The sequence below is a fragment of the Falco punctatus genome (genome assembly GCF_963210335.1).
Source record: "Falco punctatus genome assembly, chromosome: 12".
Taxonomy (NCBI): Eukaryota; Metazoa; Chordata; class Aves; order Falconiformes; family Falconidae; genus Falco; species Falco punctatus.
The window spans coordinates 3011204-3032529 of NC_137592.1; the positions used below are offsets into that span (position 1 = coordinate 3011204).

The 21326-nt window shown below is 43.3% G+C and overlaps 3 protein-coding genes across 7 annotated transcripts in view; 1 reads left to right on the forward strand and 2 right to left on the reverse strand.

The window, feature by feature from the left end:
• CLHC1 (clathrin heavy chain linker domain containing 1) overlaps positions 1-5461 on the reverse strand; it is a 55329-nt gene extending 49868 nt beyond the window's left edge. The window contains exons 1-2 of the mRNA XM_080408687.1: positions 3775-5461; positions 1567-1667 (exon numbers count right to left, since the gene is read on the reverse strand). Coding sequence (XP_080264813.1) covers positions 1567-1667; positions 3775-3923 — 250 coding nt within the window. The 5' untranslated portion in view covers positions 3924-5461. The remainder of the gene's footprint in view (positions 1-1566; positions 1668-3774) is intronic.
• A 104-nt stretch (positions 5462-5565) lies between these two features.
• On the forward strand, positions 5566-7609 carry RPS27A (ribosomal protein S27a). The gene is made up of 5 exons (XM_080408096.1): positions 5566-5723; positions 6099-6153; positions 6288-6373; positions 6999-7130; positions 7412-7609. The coding sequence occupies exons 1-5, from the start codon at positions 5676-5678 to the stop codon at positions 7559-7561; spliced, it is 471 nt and encodes a 156-aa protein (XP_080264222.1). The 5' UTR covers positions 5566-5675; the 3' UTR covers positions 7562-7609.
• A 558-nt stretch (positions 7610-8167) lies between these two features.
• Positions 8168-20039, reverse strand: MTIF2 (mitochondrial translational initiation factor 2). 5 transcript variants are annotated; one of them, XM_080408086.1, is made up of 15 exons: positions 19763-20039; positions 19179-19394; positions 18368-18596; positions 17214-17319; positions 16135-16306; positions 15506-15666; positions 14900-15076; positions 14238-14377; positions 12948-13072; positions 11968-12172; positions 10849-11101; positions 10083-10223; positions 9166-9330; positions 8815-8955; positions 8168-8434 (listed from the first exon to the last, which is right to left on the reverse strand). In XM_080408086.1, exons 3-15 carry the CDS (start codon positions 18587-18589, stop codon positions 8265-8267), a joined length of 2178 nt encoding a protein of 725 aa, XP_080264212.1. In that variant the 5' UTR covers positions 18590-18596; positions 19179-19394; positions 19763-20039; the 3' UTR covers positions 8168-8264. The 5 variants fall into 5 exon arrangements, with proteins under 5 accessions (XP_080264212.1, XP_080264209.1, XP_080264211.1 ...); XM_080408083.1 differs by having other exon boundaries at positions 19534-20039; XM_080408085.1 differs by having other exon boundaries at positions 19269-19394; positions 19791-20038.
• Positions 20040-21326: the final 1287 nt, after the last annotated feature.

Below are 21326 nucleotides of genomic sequence, written 5' to 3' on the forward strand. Positions count from 1 at the left end.
ATTCATGTTGCCTGAAGAGTTTTTGCCACTGTGTCCAGCAGTGTAACAACAACAACAAAAAAGTCCAAAAGTTCCTCTGAAAACTTACAAATCTTACAACACCGTAGGACTTTTTGTGTGTGAGCTAAGCAGGAAGCACTGAAGTTGCAGGCTGCCCAAGAGCCAGCCTACAGAGGCTCTGCTAGAAGCAAGGCAAATGCCTGCAGTTATTTCAGTGGCCGGGTTGCCCCAAGGTTGCAACAGCACAGACTGACCCTGCGTGTGAGGGCAGGCAGGGGGGGCCTTCAAATCTGACACCGTGACCCTCATCCCTGTGGGAGCGCTGGAAGATGTGAGAACACATGGTTCAGCTGACTGTGAAGGAAAAGCTTTTATTCAGATCACATTATAAACTAGGAACACTGAATCTGAAGCCATTTAAAGGCTGAAATGGGAGTTGAATTAAAATTTCAAGTTAGAAAGGTTCTTACTAAAATTTTGCTGTGCTTACTCTTCTTGCTCGTTTCCTCCAATAGCTAAAACCCATGCTTTTTGTGATCAGCTAAGATAAAAGGCAGGACTGTAGCCCCCATAGATGAGAACAGTCATTTTCTAATCCACTGTTGACAGTGAATTAATGCAGGCTAGGACAATTTTCCAAAAGAAAGAAGTAATCATCTGAAAAGTCAAATACCAAAATAATGTATTTGCATATGGTTACCTCTCCCCTTCCTCACCATAAAAATCCACCATGATCTTGACTGATTTCCCTGAACACTGGGGAAAAGCTAGTGGTGACATTAAAAACTAACCTTCTTTTTTACTTGGAAAAAAAAATATAAAGAATATTTTTTTCCTGTAATTATTTTAGAAATCTCGTAGAATGAAAAAAATCAGCAAACACTAAAAGAGATGATAACCTGAAAATCCTCCCTCAAAATCATCTGAAATATGGCCAGGAAATAAAATAAGAATGAGAAATTGTAACTTAACAGAGCAACAACAGTCTAAGCAAGAATACACATAGAAATAGAAAAGGACACTGCCAGAAGGCACCTAAGTAGAAAGAAACCTAAGAAAGAACATAAGGCACCCTTCTTTCCTTTCACCATTTGATTAATGAACTCACAATGCACCAGAGAGGGCCAAATCAACCTATCAGCCTTGGGTTTGGAACTGCAGGTTATGAGAACCCCCACAGATTCCTACTGGGGTCCTTCCCAAAGTGCTGTGGAGATTTTCTAGCAGGTGTACAAAAACGATTTCCTTACTTCATCAGAGCATGCATGTATTGGTATTATGATAAAATACACAGTATTTAACAGTACTCTTGACATCTTGGTAAACACAATGACAAACATTCAGATATTTGTATTCAATTCAAATGTTTTCTATACGAATGTGGTCAAAAACATCACCGTTAAACCTGAAGTAAATACACTGTAGAACAATCATGAAAAAGAATACAAATGCCTTACTATTCACTTAACGAAAAGTGCTCCAGTTGCCAAATATAATCCATTGCTTCAAAAACTCAGCCCCATTTATATAGGCACAGAGCTACATTTTTGTGTGTACCAGACTGACCATACGCAACCTGAGCCAAAGCCAGGCATTTTGACTCATTGCTTGGTTCCACCTTCCTATAGTTATAAATAATATCTTCTACTGCCTCAGAAAAGGTTAACCTGAAGAAGACAAGGTAATAAAACAAACCAGTGTCACTAATGTGTTACATAACTTTGTGTCATGGTTTAACCCTAGCTAGCAACTAAGCCCCACACAGCCACTGACTCACTGCCCCCTGCCCTGGTGGGACAGTGGAGAGAATCGGGAGGGTAAAAGTAAGAAAACTGTGGGTTGAGATAAGAACAGTGTAATAATTGGGTGGGTGGGTGGTGGTGATTGTAATGAAAAGGAAAAGAACAAAAAGAGAGAGAATCAAACACCAAGAAAAACAAGTGATGCAAATGAAAAACAGTTGCTCACTGCCAACCGACCAATGCGCAGCCAGTTCCGGCCAGCTTTCCCCCCAGTTCATGTACCGAGCATGATGTCATATGGCAGGGGTCCTCAAACTTTTTAACCAGGGGGCCGGCGCGCAGATGAAATGGCAAGAAGCCATCTGCGGCTGCTTCGTTTCCCCCCCCAGCCCGCAGCGGAGGATGGCGGCGGGGTTCTGTAAATGCCAGGGGGTGGACTGAGGACGCTGGGGGGCCGTATCCAGCCCGTGGGCCATAGTTTGAAGACCCCTGTCATATGGTATGGAATATTCCCTCAGCCAGTTTGGGTCAGCTGTCCTGGCTGCGCCCTCCAGCCTCCTCACTAGGGTGGTGTGAGAAGCTGAAAAGTCCTTGCCTTAGAGCAAGCACTGCTCAGCAACAACTAAAACATCAGTGTGTTAACAATGTTGTTTTCACCCTAAAACCAAAACACAGCACTGTACCAGCTACTAGGCAGAAAACTAACTCTATCCCAGCCGAAACCAGGACACTTTGGAATATTTCAAAACAAGCTACATGCAGATTGCATAGATGGGCATATTTCTGCATAAGTGTAAAGGAGTGTTTCAAAATCAGTACAGTACTTCACAGCTTTGGAATAGGAGGTAAAGCTCCTATTGACCTATACAAACAAGGCACCATTATATTTCAGTAACAGAGTATTTTTCAACAGGCTTCTCCAGCAAACAATTAAAAGCAATTTGCAGATCCCTGACTACTGTAAACATCTATAATACTTGAAACTAGAAACTACAGTTGCTTTTCACTCTTCCACCCTAGAGGAACTAAGCTATTGTCTACTAACACTGCATTTAGTAATATTTTATGATTCCCAAGGTGGTCATAAAGCATGGCTTGAGAAACACTGTTTCACTGTGATGATGTAACTAGCTAGGTCTTATTACTGTAAGAACAATAATGATTTCAGCATGTCAAAAGAGCAGGCTGTAACTGGTTTTTTGCATTAGTAGGATAGGTTATGCATTAGGACTGGAATAAAGAAGTGGTATTTTGATCCTGACACAAGGTGGGTTAGAATCTCTATTTAAAACTAAGATATGGACTAGCGTTAAAGAACGCTGTTGCTCCTCACAGGAGTCTTTCAGCAGAGAGGCACCCATTAGTTAACTTAATACCAGACCAGTAACATTTTCACCTTTTCAAACAAATGTACTCTGGATTAGGAAAATGTATCTCTGACAGCTTAATGTCTTCTCCAAATAAAAAAATGGAGAAAGAGATGCATTTCTAGAAACTCAAATATGATTGTATCCTATCCCCACAAATGGGAAGACAGAGGTCAAGTGCACTTACGGGGTTTACACTTTAAGCATGTTTTTAGTGCAATTGTGTTTGAAACTGTGGATCTAGTACTGACATCAACAACAGAATGAAATAAATTAATATCCTAGTGCTTGCAGGTTTTTAATACACAGAAGTCTGTGAAAATTTTATATCCATATAGTTTTTATGTACAGTTTAAGAGAAAAAGTGGCTCAAACCTGAAGTCTAGAATGCTGTAAGAAAGGCTGATAGGAACCAAAACAAAATGTGCCCTTCTGAAGGAGCTGATGATATTGTTTGGTCTACGCTCATACCGAATTCAGGATTTAGTAAAAGAATAAAAAAGATATCCATTAATGTATTTTTGCTTGTGTTTTGTTTGAAAGGATTTACTTTGAAGAAAAGGCAAAGCCTCATGACTTGGGAAGTAAAGGAAGATGGGATGGCATATCACAAACCCACGAATCTCGGTGCAGAACCACCACATACTTTTTCTGCTTAACCCCACGTGTTAACTAGATTTAGTTCCTTTCCAGATAATGCACATTTGATTGCTTCCAGAGTTATGGCTGGACTTGGAAGGTGTCCAGCTGCAGTACTGGAGTTTATCAGTTCTTTAAGGCAGCTAACAACTAAAGGGATGGAAACAAAAGTCATTGGCTGAGCACCCAGAAAAGTATCTTTCACTGTTTATGACTTCTTAAGTTTTAGACTTTGTTTGCTGATACCCACCAATTTTTACCTCAGATTTAATAATCACAGATGTTACTGAAAACTAAGGCAACCAGTACTTCTGCAGCAACCATTTCCATGTAATAAAAGGTATTTTCTCTAGATGGGCACTAAATTTCCTTAGCACTTACAGGTGTGGAAAACCAAAGAAGCAGGGGCTGTGCATTTTAATGTCTTAAAATAGCAGTCTGACTCCAGATTTAAAAGCAGACTCAGTAATCTTTATTCCTATCCATCCCGAAACCTAAGATTCTTTATTCTTGCCATCTCTGTCAGTTGCCTGAAAAAGGCAGGCACAATCAGGCAGGCAGGAGTCCTTCAGCAACTTCAGCAATAACCTTTCAGCTGAACAAAGACTAATGCTAATACAAGGATACTATGGGATACATGGCATGGGTCTTTTTAGTTACATAGATTTTCTCCTGGTTTAGGACAGCTTTATGTTGTTTCATCATTTCAAAACTGCCAGAAAATTAGAAAAATGGTTATCAAGCATGAACCTTACTGTAACTTCTAGTAGTACGAATTCATTGTAGTGGACTCCATTCGGCTGCAAATGGGCACAAAACCAGCTGAAAACATACCCATCCTTGATTTCTGTAACAGTGCCAACAGCTCTCAATCAGTCTGCTTATACCTTTTTCCTGCCAGGAAACAAAGCAGCAACAAACACCTTTTTAGTTATTATCGTTCATTGCTCATTTACCTGAAAAATATTTGTCACCTTGCCAAATGCATTACGGTATATAATGTAACACTCCTCAGATGGTCCTTGCTCAGCACAATCCACTTTCTCAGTTTCTGTCAATATATATGCTTGTAGACTCCCTAGAAAACTTCTGTCCTTCTCAAAAATGGCGGGATGGAAGTCAGTTTTTCTCTGCTCCAACGTGATAGCGTGGCATAGCAACCTAGCACCTTTCTTACACAGAGTCTAAACCTCTTTCCTCCTTTGTTCAACAACTGCCTTCAGATCAAAACCTGAAAGAAGAGTTGAAATTGTTAGAATAGCATCAGCTGATACTCATGTATTCAAGTGAGCCTTCATCCTGCTTTAACCCTCCCCATATTCAATTCATAAGCATAAGCCCACCTAACAAGTAATTTCCAAATTTCCGGTGCTTCTCTATCCCTAATTTACAGCTTTTCTGATCCTAGAAATATTTGCCCTATAAACCCAGATACCTTTCACACTGACCCTGTGGAATCTGCAGGTGGCGAGGTAGCTGTGAGATGTTTAAACTGCCTCCACAGGGACTGAGGGGAGGACACAGATTTCTGGGATTTCCCGCTGTAGCGCAGACTGCGGTGGCACAGCTACCTGAAAAACCCGCAATCCCCCGAACAGCCGCCACCGCCCAGAGCAACTACAAGGCGCACAACGCGCCCCCGCCGCGCCGGCCCGCCTGAGGAGCCCGCTCCCTCACGGCCGCGGAGGACGGCGCGGCGCGAGGCGGGCCGCGGGGCACTGTGGGAGCTGCAGTCCCGCTCCCCCTCCCGCCGCGGGACTGCAGCTCCCAGCATGCCGCGCCGCCCCCCGCCCCTCCGCCGGCGCGGGTGGAAACCCCGTGCGGCGCGACGCGGCGCCCTTTCGGCGAGCCGCCATTCTGCGAGCAGGTCGCGGCTGAGCCGTCGCTCCGCGGCCGCACGCGTGGCCGCCCCGCCGCCGCCCTCGCCATGCAGATCTTCGTGAAGACCCTCACAGGGAAAACCATCACGCTCGAGGTGAGCCGCCGCGGCCCCCCACCGCGCTGCGCCGTCGGGCGAAGGAGGCGGGAGCGGGGCCCGGGGAGGGCTGGCGCGGCGGAGGCGCGGGCCGCGGCCCGGGGATGAGCCAGCCGGCCCGGGGGTGAGCCAGCCGGCTCGGCCCCGTGCGGCCTGCGCCCTCCTCGGGCTTCCCCGCGGCATGCAGCGCGGCGCGGGCGAAGGGAGCCGCCGGCCGGCCGGGCCCCTCGGCGCACCGGGTGCACGGGGAGGCGGCTGCGGGCCGGGTGCGCCGCCGCGGCCGGGGCAGCGTGGCTGCAGCTCCTGTCCCGTGGCTCCTCCGGGCTACCGGAAAGGCAAAGCGCGTTTTGAATCCATTGTTTTGTTTCATACCAGGTTGAGCCTTCTGATACTATAGAAAATGTGAAAGCCAAGATCCAGGATAAGGAGGGTAAGGTCAAGATGCGCCTACTACTCGCTTTCGGGTTGATGTGTATTATAGCAGAAGCGATTGGCTGCGGCAACCTATTTTTCATTGTAGAATGTTCGTGTTCCTCGTTTAATCTTGATTTATGTCACCGTTAGGCATTCCTCCTGATCAACAGCGACTGATTTTTGCTGGTAAGCAGTTAGAAGATGGACGCACGCTGTCTGACTACAACATTCAAAAAGTGAGTAGGAAAGGCTACAGCACTGTTGGAGCAGGCTACCCTTTGCTGCTGAGCCTAAGAAACACTTTAAATGGATTAAACCAAATCAGCTGATTTGGGGCTGGGTAGCACTTGTGATGGGGGAAGTAGTGATGCTAAGACTGCTGCAGCCCAGTCTAGTTTCAGGTCACAACATTGCTAACAGCTTCTGCTGCCAGCCCTCCCTTCTGTGAGACCTGGCACCTGGCGTGCTGCGCCCCGCTGCTCTGGGGGCTAATGGGACAAGTCCTGCTCATTTCTGCCAGCTTAACCTGACAGACCAGTGAGCGCCACTAAAAAGGAGGAGCTACAAGTAGCTGTTGGTTTGGCTTAGTTGTACCATGAACCTATTCTGCACTTGCAGTTAGAACCGAGGAATATAGTCACAACGATATTTTACAGTAATTAAACCTTATGGGGATTGAGATGCAGCAGCCCACTGTTCTCTGGAGCCAGTTCATTTGCAGACTTACAGGGAATAATTGTCTTGGAGCTTTCCTTATTGCCTGGTGCTTGAGATCTACTTTCTGTTGATAAAAAGCCTGCTTAATACTTTCTCAAGACAAGAGCAGCATTTTTTAGTCTATTTCATGTGCTTCACAAATAGGAATCAACTCTTCACCTTGTGCTGAGACTTCGTGGTGGTGCCAAGAAAAGAAAGAAGAAGTCTTACACTACTCCCAAGAAGAACAAGCATAAGAGAAAGAAGGTTAAACTTGCAGTGCTTAAGTACTACAAGGTATGTAGAACTAACTATAGGTGAAACTTGGTGGAAACCTAGCCCTCACCAGGAGGGACGTAAAGGCAGTAACTAGTCTGCGTGTAGCCTGGCGTATTTAATTGCTTCTTATATTCTTCTATTTGCAAGTATCCCACCTGTTAAATAAAAGCGAAACCGACGTTTTGCAGCTGGGCATTTCAAGAAGTCGATGTAACTGTCATAAAAGAAAAATACTCAAAATTATCACCGGCGCTAAAAGGTGGCAAGTATATGAGATGTTGCTTCTTTGCCCTTCCCAGGTGGATGAGAATGGCAAGATCAGCCGTCTGCGCCGGGAGTGCCCCTCTGAGGAGTGTGGAGCTGGAGTCTTCATGGCTAGTCACTTTGACAGACACTACTGTGGCAAGTGCTGTCTGACATACTGCTTCAATAAACCAGAAGACAAGTAAATGTACTAAACAATAAAAATTTGAAGTTCTGTATGGCTTAAGAATTTATTTCTGCTTCTTGTGGCATTGTTATTTCCTCTCTGCTGATAAGAGAGAAAAAGCTGTGAAACTGGATGCTGATTGCCAGCTGGGATGAAATACTTTGACTAGACTGGAAGCAGTAACTTCTTTTAAAGAGTGGCTTTGATTATTTAGTCTCCTTCAAAAGGAGATAATGGGTAGTAATAGCAGAGAAAAAACTCCAGCACTAGCTACCCTTCGAAGTAATCTCTTTAAACATGAGAGGAGCACAGTACAGTACATCTAATCCAGAAAAACAGATGAAGGGGTCTGAAGTCATGTCTACAGAAAACAGAAGAGCCCTGCTCACAAAATGCAGTTTTTCAGTATGTAGCCTGCACAGCACCACCAGGGAGGGGAAGAAGATGGTTCAGCTATTTTGGAACCAATAGATAGTCATCAGAAACATTGACACAGTGATAGTTTTACGCATGTGAAATGCTTGCAATTAATTGCTGTAGGTTATCCCATGTTCTAATGAGGTAAGCTGGTTGCTTAACAAGATTTAAGAGTAGGACATATTATACGAACATCAGATAGAATGAAGCTTGTACACCTCTTGAAAGTTTCTTTTAATATTAAAGAGTTGAAGGCCAGCCAGGAATAATACATGTCCTTTTGTATTAATGTATTCAAATGTATTTTAAAATCCTGGATCCCAGGAAGTTGTCTGTTGAACTACTTTTTCTTCATAACAGATAATTTCATCTCCAATATTGAATTCTATATGGTTTTCCAAACTCAATCCACAATCCATACCCATTTTTATTACCTGGACATCATCTTTATGATGCTTCAGTGATGATAAAGATCCTACAAAGAGAAAGTACGTCAAAGAGCACAGAAGTGTTTTGGTTCGCCCTTCTTAAGAGAACTAATGTTTCACCTCATAGCAACAAAATGAAAGCAAAACAATGTAGGGATTGTGCGCACTTGCAGCTAATGAAAGTCAGTCCTTTTCTGCAGGTAAACCCTGTGATGCTCCTGCTTTCCTACCAGAGCTGGTGGTTAGAAAAAGGTCTGGATAACAGCACAGTGGCATTTTGCAGTTTTTTGCTAGTTGGAACAACTCCATCCTAAATAGCGTACAGGATTACCCTATGATCAGATACGTGCATTTTGCACTAGCTTCACAGGGAACTAGCAGTGTCTTAATACTCTACAAATACATGTTTTGTGGCAATTACTCTTACCTTTCCAAATAACATCCCCGTTACGGATGAGCTTAAACTTCATTTTTTTGTCTAGCAGCCCCTTCTGTACTCTGCATCCAGCTACTGGAATTTTGTTTTTTCCTACTGTTACAGAGAAGATGTTGAGAACAGAAGCTTCCCCTAAAAGAAAAAAAGTTATATGAAGTATACTAAAATAATAAACTGGCAATAAGTGGAAGCAAGCTACACTTTTGCTTAGCAAGCTTTATAACAAAACAGAAAAGCAGCTACAGAGGAATATAAAATATTTCATACGATAGGAACACTTCATTGGAGAAAACTTTAGGCTACGTTGCAAAACCAAAAGTTTATCAGTGAATGAAAACTCACCTATTGTATTCTCTACCACAGAGGGGGGTAGTCTGCTATTTATCTCTTCTTTCACGTCATCAATAAGTTTGTAGATGATATTGTGAAGTTTAATTTTTACTCCCTTTTTAGCAGCCAGCTGTTTAATACTGTCATTGGCTTTCACACTGAATCCAAATACAACACCTGATAAATAAAACAATCAGCAAGTGATGACTACAAGAGATCACTGTTTAAACAGTATGTGAAAGTGGCTGCTGTGTCTATTCTGTAATGCTGAACTTGCAGGGGAATTGCTGGTCAGCAAAAGAAGAAACTGCTACTTCCCTTTACCGGAGAGGCTGCTTATTTCTCCCTCTATTGCACACTGCTACTAACCTTGTATCAAATGGTTCAAAAAAAGCAGTCACAGAAAGTTCCCCAATGACAGAACTGGAGGTATCAAAACAAACTAATGCTCACACACAGCTCACGCGAAGGACAAGGTCCTCACATTTTTGGGCCAGAAAAGTTTGGCTGTCCAAATTAAGCTGGAAGTGTATTCTTAAATCATTCTCATCCAACTGTGGATGGACTATGGCAGGTGAGAATTACGGGGTAAAAACAGGAACGACTGACAGTCTTTCCAATCGTGTCCCTGAAGAAAAGGAAATCTGTAACCTACTTTCCCAGCTTTGCCTGGTTTGAGCATGAGAGTAACCCAAGTGAGAGTCGGAGTTTAACCTTAACAATTCAGCTACTGGCAACAGCTTCTCAAGAGTCCTTCCATTTTCCTGACATGTCCAGCCTTCCCCACCTGCATTCCTGTTCGATGTTAAAGGAAGCATTATATTGTTTACCTTATTAATGCTGCTAATTATTGAGAAAACAAAACCAGAATTAAGACCTTCCCATTTCAACAGTTTGTACAAATTGTAATTTGATTTTTAAACACACACCATTAAATGCTTCAGCCAGACTTATGTCAGTTTCGCTGATGTCTCCCATTCCAAAATGAACGATATCCAGTTTACATTCACCGTCACCATCATAGCTGTCCAGAATGTTCAAAATAGCTTCAACAGATCCATCCACATCACCTGTGTGTACAAATGGAAGTACTGCTGACTTTGTATGTATCAAAGAAGCACTGAAGTAGAACTAAGGGCATGACAACTCCATGCTATGCAACATGGCCTTTTGACATCTATCATTCTTATTATATTTTCAGTAGCATGTTAAAACACATCTAACAAGTCTATTAATTCAAAAAAGGAACTTAATAAATACAATAGGACCAGAGGCTCTATATTTGCTGCCATTTTCACGTCAAGTTTGCATAGCTCCCTCTGTGCCACCTGAACTAATACGTAATTGCTCTTGTCCTCCATTTTGCTGATGCAGTACTGCTGCTCATATAGCTTGTATTTTTAATTTTTTTGTAAATTTATATATATAGGCAATTGTATGGGTTTTACAAGTGCCTGTATATTATAGGCTCATAGATTTTCCTGTTGCTCTGGCCCTGCTGGAAACACATCCTTCTGACCACTGGATGTTTTCTGATGCCCCTCCTCTTACTGAAGAAGTTCAATAATCTGTTCAGTTTAAAACTGATGAAACTTCTGGTAACAGAAATTTTGTTAATAGTTTAGAGCTATGCTTTCAGACTGAACATTTGAGAAGCACAAAAACAACAGAGCAGTAAACAGAACAGGACAGTACCTTTAACGACTACCGATAGCACGTTTTTGTCCATCTCTGTTCTCTCTTTAGGCTTTGAATACATTAGATGCTTATTGGCCTTGTACAGCACTGCCTTCCTCTGTCTCCAGGTCAGATGGGCTAGCTTCTGTTGCTTCTGCTCATATTCCATCCTGTGCTCCTTTTGCTTTGCTTCAATAGCTTCCACATCCCTTTTCATCCTCTCCTGTTGTTCAACATAGGTTCTCCAAGCCACAACTTCATGTGCCCTTTGCTGGGCAGGAAGACAGAAACATTACCTTTCAAAGCACTGCATCAGAAAACACACTAATGCAGTTTCATCCTTTTGCATCTTCTCTACAGGCTCACTCATTTTCTTTCACATTTAACAACAGATTTTGCTGCGAGGATGGCAGAGAATGAGCACAATAGCTCCCTCCCTGGGCTACAACAACATGACTCAAGGCCTGTTTCTATAGTACGTCTGCACTGCAGAAAAGAATTATCGTTAATTCTTTCATGTGGTAATCGACCAGCTCTCACAACACCTATTTCAAACACACTTTATTTATGCATATTATTTTGTCAGAAACTAGTTGTCTCATTCTAAAATTAAAACACTGATATCATTAGGTATGGGATGTTCTCCAGGTAGGGTGACAGTGTGATCACATAAAAAAGAAAAGCCTTCTGCACCCTTAGAAAGGGAACACGTTAGAACATATCCCAGCTTACCGCAGCAGAAGCCACTCAGGACTGGAGCCACTGCAAACAAAGCACCAAGGAAGGCAGGATGACCATGAGCAGCAAAAGCATGAATCAAAAGGTGACTCATTTTTAATTCCAGAGGCAGCCTGCTTTCTTCATGTGATTGTAAAGCAGGTTAATCTGGATGCATGGAGATGAGGACAGTCCGGGAGATGAAAGGTAGGGGCAGTGGAAAAGAAAGAGTAACGCACAAATCCTCATTCCTCTCCTAGAGCACCTAGCTCAGGTCTCTTATTACCCATGCCTGGCCTTCATCTTTCATCAGATTATCCAGGTTTAGAATGAAAGCTATCACTTTTTTTTTTTTTTCTCAGCTCCTTCCCATCCACCTTACTGCTGTGTGAGTTTTGCATTAAACAGTTCTTTCTGTACCTCAGATTCTACTTCAAGGATTTCATCTCCTGCTGAAGGGACTTCCTTCCAGCCCATGATTTCCACTGGGATGCCTGGAGAGGCTGCATCTACAGCTTTGCCGTTCTCATCAAACAAGAAACGCACTTTTGCCCACGTCTTCCCTCCAACCAGGACACAGCCTTTCCTCAGAGTTCCTCTTTGGATTATGGCTGTGGTAACTGGACTAGCGAAAAGCAGAGGAGAAAGATGACAGACAAAATAAAAGCGACTCTTCTCCCTGTTTTCATGGTTAGCATAGGTACGCAAACAAACCAAAACATGCTAGTGATTGATCACAGGCAGATATTCCTGTGACGTTTTACTAAAGCACCAGTAAAATTTTAAAGTGACTTGCAAGAGGCCCAAAATGTGTACTGTACTCCCTTCATTTCTGCAGATCAATACAACATTTGGCATTTGTGAGATCAGCAACAGACTGATTTTACACACTGACTCCCCCACCGCCCAGAAAAAAACCAAAAAACAAACCCCAACAACTTCCTGGAATTCAGTTCATTTTTAGAGGGCAGAACACACCTTGTCTGCAGTGAACCTGCAAAAGGACTAAGACATTTAAAAGAGTAAAATGTCATCTTACTCACAATTCGCCCAAAAAAGCGTAAATATTATCCTATGACTATTAACTCAATAATTCCTACTTTTTTAGTGACATTAAAAAAAATACATCTGCTCTAGCATTTTAAACTATTTCCTGTGCCAACAGGATGTTATTTCAGTGATAGATGAATTTTGCCCCATCAGTTTGTAACTTCTTTTTCTGGCACTCGTTGCTGTAGGGTAACATTTCAATGCTTAATTACAACCACTGCAGAGAAACCATTAGTTTTATTTAACAACAGCAACAAAAAGTTCAGTGTTAAACAGAGGTACAAACCTCTGGAACCTCCTGCTCTGTTACAAATTGCTCCATCAAGTTGTAAAGGCAGCAGATCACTTACCCTTTCCCTTTGTCTTTGCGAGACTCAATTACAGTCCCCTCTACCAGACCTGTGGGATCTGCCTTCAGTTCTAACATCTCTGCTAAAGCAACAGTTGCTTCTGCTAAAACCATCAGGTTTTCACCCTGTATAAAACCGTACACAAAAAATATAAATATATATATATATATGTGTAAAGGAAGTGCCCTATTAAAGTAAGATCAGAAGTTGAAATCTTAGTGCCAAATTCTCCCTTTTAATTCAGAAATTCTAACACCACAATACAGTCCAACAGCACAGATCCCTTTGCCTTCAAGGCAAGCCAGCACTGAAGTAATAAACTATTAAAACTCCTGCACAGCTGGTCCAGACTGCATGAAATATTAGGAAGGACAGTTTCCTTGCTTCTCTGTTCATAGTATCCAGGTTAATGATGCAGAAAAAGACCTTGCAATATTCTGGTACAAGTTTATTAGGAATGCAAATTAAAAAAAAACCAAACGGCAACCAACAAAAAAACCCCACAGCTAAACAGACAAATCAAAATTGATGACACCTACCACCCAGTCAAGATTCCAGGACATCAAAGAGACAAAACAGTTGGTCTGTTTTCTTTTTTTCTTCCCTTGTTCTAATTACATTTTATTTTTGAGAACAGATACAACAAGCTAGCTGTCAGCAGATCCAGATCTACAGGAATTAAGGCAACAACAGAGGTGGGTGGAGAAGCCACTTTTACGTATACCTATTTTAAAGTGTAAGGGCATGACTTCAAAAGGTATTGAACTTGTCAAAATTTTAGAAAAATACTTGGCATGCATTTAGAAAGACAGCAATACTGCTGCATCAGTTTGGACAAAGCTGTTCTGGCCACCACAAAACTAAAGTTCAGATTTTAGTTCAGTTTTTAGCTATCAGTTGTTTGCAAAGCTAAGATGGTAAATCTTGTAGGACCACCACAAAACTATGTTCCTGTGATTAGCCATGTTTAGGAAAATACTTACTTACTCTCTGATTTCATACAAATGAGCATATGTAAGAAGAAACAGCAATTAAGATTAACCTGAAAAACAGCCACTAAATTTCCAGAAGAAAAATGAGGTATTATTATTGTTCACTGAAGGTCTGAACCTCAAAATATGATACAAGTATGTTTCAAATTATTCCAGTGAGACCCAGCAGCTCTTAGCTCATGGTAAGGTGTCAAATACTAGGAAAGTAAGCATTTCATTTTTCCAGCTGCCAAATAAAATGCAGCTGTATGCACATACTACATGCCCATGAACACCATTTTTTCCACCAAAACCTTACCTTGAGTGCAGAAATATTTACAGCTTGAACATCACCTCCAAACTCTTCACAGACCACATCGTAAGCCAGCAGTTCCTTCTTTACTCTTTCAGGATCAGCTTCAGGTTTGTCACATTTATTAATGGCAAGGATAAGAGGAACTAAAAAGAGAACACACTCATCACCAACATAAGCAAAAACTTGCTGCTACTAGTACAGTTGCAATAGAAGATTAGAGCAGCTTATGAGCATGTAGAACAAATCATCTCACTTGCTGCCTACTCCCTGAGCAGCCATTGAGATCTGAGCTACCACAAGTAAGCTGGAGGAGTTACCCTAGTAGGGAAGGGGAAAAAAACCCAACAATAAACCCCACACCCCACCTCTGTAAGTGCTCCTCTCACGAACCTGCAAGTCCTGAAAAAATTATTTTAATATCTTTATGTAAAACTACAACATCCAGTACATTTTCGAACTCCTTCCCAGAGGAGAAGGAATAGGACTACAACAGTTACATCCCAAGCTCTGTGGATTCCAATTCAAGGAGTCTCTTTTGAGAGGTAAGTAATAAGCACTTCACTAATGTCTATTTGAACTGCATAGGAACACACACCTTTATTAGCTTTGTGTACCGGGCTTGCCACTCACTCCAGAATGTCATGTTAACAAGTTAAACACCGTACCTCCTGCATTTTTAGCATGTTGGATAGATTCTACAGTTTGCTGCATTACTCCATCTTCTGCCGCTACAACCAGTATGACGATGTCAGTAACGTGGGTACCTCTTGCTCGCATGGCTGAAAAAGCCGCATGTCCCGGAGTATCAAGAAAAGTTATTTTTTCCCCAGAAGGCAAATGCACTGTGAACAAGTATATATAATACATTTTAAAATCCACATTTCACATAGCTTTATTTGACTTATTGTAAATCAAGCATCATTCCTTTAGGAGCTTTTTTAGTAACAATGAGGTATTTTAGGCAGACAGATAACTGTCAGCATGCAGGTCAAAGAAAGCACTTTTAACTCCTCAGGAAAGAAAAATCATCCTGGGATCTTTCATAATCCAAAATAGTCTAAATACAATTTCAACTGCACAGGCAATCCACTTCAAAGTTTCATCCACTTAGTTATGACAGTTACCACCAGTTATGGTTTCCTTTTTCACTGCTTACATAGAGACTGTTCATGTTGCAACACTTTTCCCCAATGAACTGACAGCAAGTCAGCCCCTTATGCAAAATTAAGAGTAAACTGTTTTATACGCAAGCACATACACTTGAATCATACCCAGAAAAGCACCAATGTGTTGTGTAATGCCTCCTGCTTCCATTGATGCCACTTGAGTTTTTCGTAGACTGTCAAGTAAGGTCGTTTTCCCATGATCAACGTGGCCCAAGATAGTAACAACTGGGGGCCGTGGTGTTAGTACTGCTGGGTCTGCAGGCGGCCTACAATTAAAACAAAAATGTGTTTTATAAATACCAAAGAAGTTCACTGAGCGGCATACGTGCCCACTACAGCTAACAAAGAGTCATTTATCAGAACTCAGCGACGAACAGGTAAGCCTAGCTTCTCACCACTATGATCACAAATTCTAGCTACACCACACAGTTAGCCCTCTTAGTACCCAGCCTTATTGCTGCATCAATTAATACTGCAATTCAATGTATCAAAGAATTGGCTTTTCTTCAGAGAATGGCATAGAAAAAGCTCACCTAGAACAAATCGAATCTGACTATCAGTTTTACCGCAGAAGAAATCAAAACAGTAAACTTTATCTCTTAAATATTATCAGGTTGCGACTATATCAGGTATTACCAACATACCGTCAGAACAAAGAAAATACAGTACGTGAAAAAAACGCTTGCAGCAACAAATAGGATAAAAATAGCCAAAAAGAGCACTTCACAACTTACCTTTTCATAGCATCTGTGTTTTCTCTTTTTTTTTCCTCTTTCAGTTTTGCTGATTTATACTTCATTCCTGATTTTTTAACAATTAGCTTGATATGGTCTTCACCTAAGATGGAATCTGGTTCTAGTGAAGCAAGGTCAATGTCTGTGTACAGCAGCGCTTCGTAAACATGATCTGTAAAAAAAGATAAGGACATTTAACAATTACATCCACAAAAACGTGGCACACAAAAAACCCCACTTCATAAGACTTTCTCATTAGTAGTTTATATCGTGCTAGTGAGTTTCACTCACAAAGCACTTTTCTTTTAGTTAATCCAAAAGTTCCTGTTACACTAAGACCTTGATTCAGAAAGATTTACTCAAAATGACTGCTGTATTAGATGCTACAATGTTGATTCTCCACTTAGATTTTCATTGCTTGCTTTTCAGTTATCCCCTAAGAAGAAAACAACAAACTCATCTAAACCAAATAGCACAGAAGTGACTCAAGGAGTCAACCTGTTCATAGGCCACTTTCTTTGGTAGTAGAAATACAGAACATATCGCAGTAGTCAGAAATTGATACATGCTATCTCAGAAACATACAGCAAGACGTGACAGAACTTTCTGCTTCTCTCCTCACTGCCTAGAGGGAAGTTTGCCAGAAAAAGTACCCAGCTGGATAAAAAGAGATTGGAGATAGGTACAACACAGCTAAGGAATTATTTCAAACGTGGATAGTTAAAACACGCTAAACCCCCTAAAACATCATTGAAAACTGCTCAAGCTGAGCCACTATACAACCAGGCACAGTTCGTGGAGTTAAAAGAACAAGCCTGCTTCTGTAACCCAGTTGCCAGGGTAGTCACCTGCAGAGGCGAGTGTTTCCAGACTTTTTTCCAGTCCAAATGTTTTTCTCTTTAGTCTGCCACTGTGTCTACCAACATTTTCTTTGGTATGCCTTGCTACGGGAGGGAGGGAGGGATTAGCAACTACTAATGCCACCATAGGCATCTTTGCCTCTACCACTTGCAAAAGCGGCATGATAGATTTTAACTGTTGTGTTTCATTTGATTTCAAATAACAGAGCAGGCTCTCACCTATGTCTTTACCCATAGCTCGAGCAAGTTCCTCAATAGTCATCATCTGCTTTATCTCCACTTCACCTTTTGTCAGTGGCATCTTCTTTCTCTTCTTTTTTGTCTCCTAAGTGGAATTAGATACATATATAGGAACACATAGCTGGCATAAACTAAGAAATAGTAAAAACTATTAAAAAGGCAATGATCTCAAGCTACATGATGTAAACACATTTTTTTTACGTTACTAATAAACTACAATAAACAAATGACTTAACACATCATACTGAATATTTAAAATGTATAACATACTATACTTAATCTGTTTTCACTTTTAAATTTTCGAAACAAGGAAACGAAGTAATTTCCATTTAATACTTTCCTCCTGCCTCTGCAAGATTTATGATGATGCTGGTGTAAGCACTTTAAGTCAGTATTTGAGATGGAGTGTGCTGGTTTGGGCTGGGATACAATTCATGTCCTTCACGACAGCGGCTACAGGGCTGTTTTGGATCTGTGCTGGAACAGCGCTGATAACCCAGGGATGTTTCAGTCGCTGCTGGCCAGAATCACACAGAGCCAAGGCCTTTCCTGCCCCTCACCCCACCCCGCCAACACAGAGGCTGGGGGCACACGGAGCTGCGGGGGGCCACGGCCAGCCCCAGCTCCCACAGGGTATCCCACACCGTACAGCCTCACGCTCGGCATGTGAAGCCGGGGGGAGGAGGAAGGGGGGGACATTCGGAGCGATGGCGTTTGCCTTCCCAAGTCCCTGCTACGTGTGATGGAGCCCGGCTGTCCCAGGGATGGCCGAGCACCTGCCTGCCCGTGGGGAGCAGCTTCGCTTGCGTGTGCGGCTTTTGCTTTACTTATTAAGCTGTCCTTATGTCAACCCATGAGCTTTCTCACCTCCACCCTTCCGATCCGCTCCCCACCCCGCTGCAGGGGAACAAAGCGAGTGGCTGTGTGCGGTTTAGTTGCCAGCTGGGGTTAAATCACAACAGGGAGTCACACTACAGTCACACACTAACTACATTTTACCTATTAAATGTAAAGTAAATTCTCTATATTCATTAATAAAGCTCCTTTTTTTTTTGTAATTAAAATTATTCAACGGAGTTCTTGTACTTTGACATTTCACACAAAATCTGAGATTATTGGGTTTTGTTAATTACCTCCTTTGTAGCTAGATGTCTGCGTTGTGATAAGTCAATACTGATTAATTTGTCTTTTTGCCAGAACCGTGGATACAGAATGGACCACGCAGGATGTGCAGACGACTGCACAGGCTTCCATTGTGCTCTGTGAACTTTTCTGTAGGAGAGAGTACGCAGCTGCTGGCAGGCACCACGTAACTGGACCAGATTTTCAAACTTTAGTATCAACCCTCGATTCATTTCTACACTGAAAATACAAAGGACACATTGAAATCAGTCTCAAAGCTGAAAAATATTCTTTTCTATGATAATACAGACAGGAACACAAGGCACAAATGTTATGTTTCAAAACAGGGTTTTTAATGCTGACAAAATTTAACAGTTTGGTAACTCTTCCAGTTTTTCAGTTTTCTTAAGTGCTTCACCCTTCTCCACTATCCCACTGCAGACACACAGATCTACTAATACCGCCACAGCTTACAGATCTTTCACTTTTCTCCACTGATCTTTAACAAAACCTACTGAAATCCCATTTCAGGTTCTTTAACAGTAGCTAGAAAAAAAGGGGCATTTGCACTCCTCATGCTATACTGGTAAGTTATTCAGATGTGACCCAGCTCTCTAGGCCAGTAAAGCACATTCACAAAACGCTGCTTACACGGGCATGTACCAATGCTAAACGACTACACACTGCAGTAATACCGCTGCTGTCACACAGAGAGACGTTCTTTGAGGCTAAACGCTGGCTTAGCAATTAAAAGTTTCCAAGGCTCTTCTGTCAGATCATCCCGCACCTTAGCCATCTTAACTTTGGACTGAGTTATTTTACCAATTATGCCACAAAACAGTCTCCTATTTGAACATGTCTTGTTCAGAGTTGTCTATTTTTCCTTCTGCTCAGCGATGCCATTCTCTATACCTTCTATGTCTTCTCTCAAAGGTGCCTTTGTACCATCTTCCAAGCAGCTCCAAATGAGTGAAATGCTTTATCAGTTCCTCTCAGAAAGACTGAGATCTATTTAAAAACTTTCCTGGATCCCCATACCTGCAAGAAGTGAGCAGATGAAAAACCAATCAGCCAAAAACAACTACCTCCCCCCCTCCCTCGCCAAAGAGAATTTTAAAGCGGCAGAACAGGTAAAACCGAGGGACCCCCAGGAGCTGCCCCTGGATGCCGCACACACCGAAAGGCAGCACAAGGCCAAGGAGAGGCCGGACAAGCTCGCAGCGTTGAGATCCACGCAAGGTTGCTCACTGCAAAGAAACCACCCTGGCTCTCGGGGCCCGCGGGCCACCAGCGGCTGGGGCAGACACCCCTCTGGCCCGTCCCGCTCTTAACGCTCTGCCTTTCGGCCAGCGCTGAGGAGAAGCCCACAGGCCACACGGGCCTTTCGCCTCACAAGCCGCGCTCACCGCCGGGAGGCCTCAGAAACTGCCTCACCCCGCTGCGAGCGGGACCGCACCGCAACGACGCGCACCATGCGGCCATCAACCTCCCGGACACCTGCCCGCTGCGACCCTCCCCGCCGTGGCAGCCCCCACACCCCCTTCTCCGAGCCTGCAGGTGCGGCGATCGCAAGCAGGCGGCTCGGGAGAGCACTGGCCGCAGGCGGCGGCCCGGGCGCGCGCGCCGTCAGCCCGCTGGGGGGAGGGGGTGGGGGGGTGGGGGGCCCGGCGGCCCCCGCGCCCGCCGCGCGCTCCCTGCCTGGCGCCGCCGAGCCGCTCTCTGCGCAGGCGCCGGGGCGCGAGGGCAGGCGCAGGCGCGGTGGGGCCCTGGGCGTGGCCGCAGGGGCCGGCTGGGGGCGGGGCGTCTCCTCACAGCGGGCGGGAGAGCCGCTGGCGGGGGCCTGGCGTTCCTCAGCCCTGGCACCCATCCCAGGCCTCGGCATGCTCTTTTATAAACCGCTTTAACAGGGTTTTCTCCAGCCTGCTGGGAGATAGTCCCTTTCCCCCGCGACGTCCTCCCACCCATCTCCAATCTAAAGCCTTAACATGAGTGAACCTTCTAAAGTTCTCTCTGAATTTGTCATCTCCGAAATGATATCGCTTAAGAGACAAGGAAAAAAAATCTAGGGGCAAGTGCTGTAAGTGGTTTTTGAAAAAGCCTTAGTGTTCCCTCATCAATACCATTTGTAAAACCCAGAGATAATCCCAAATTACATCCCATGACACCCTTTAGCCTTGGGGGTCTGCTTGGGACAGTGGTGCTCCTACAGTGACCTCCAAGCAGCTGCAGGTTGTAACAACCCTAATTTCCTCTGCGTATGTGTGAGCTGTGTATTTTACATGCTTTGCCTGTAAAGGGGGACTTGCAGCAGTTCCCACTGGTGGTTCTTCCACACGCAACAGGCAGTGGTATGTGTTTTGTTGCCCTCAGTATCTTGCTACTGCAAGTATTTGCTGTTTTGGGATGCTGAGTATTGAAAAAAACCACCCATGTCCTGTTTCAAAGGCACCGTCTGCTGATGAATGCACCAGGTACTAACTGAGACGTTAAAATGCTCAGGGACCTCGAGTGTTTCTCCAGAGGCAAAATGCGAAAAAATATCTCAAAAATAAACCACGGTAAAAAAAGCTTAAATACCAAAGGATGTACAGAGGGCATTAGATACAGCCTGTTTCTGCACAGGGAGACAAATCAGGCAGAAAGATGGTGCAGAGCTGCCAGCCTGCACGCCGAGGGCAGTGCGTCCTTCACGCGATGGGGCTGTCTGGGGACCCTGGGATTGACCTGAAAAACGTTTTATTTGAAAGATAAATTTAGCACGCAAAACAGTCGCCAGAGTTTACTGCAAATCTGCTTTTTGAGTTGATCTTCCGTTGGATGTTGCCTGGAAATCTTTCCGTGCGTTGCTGTAAGGCTCTGGGAATTAGCGTGGGATCATATTTTATCCACATGTCTCTTAACCACGAATTCATACTGTTTAAATTTAAAGCTTTATTATGGATTGCCTGTTTTCCTGAAGGGCAAACTGAA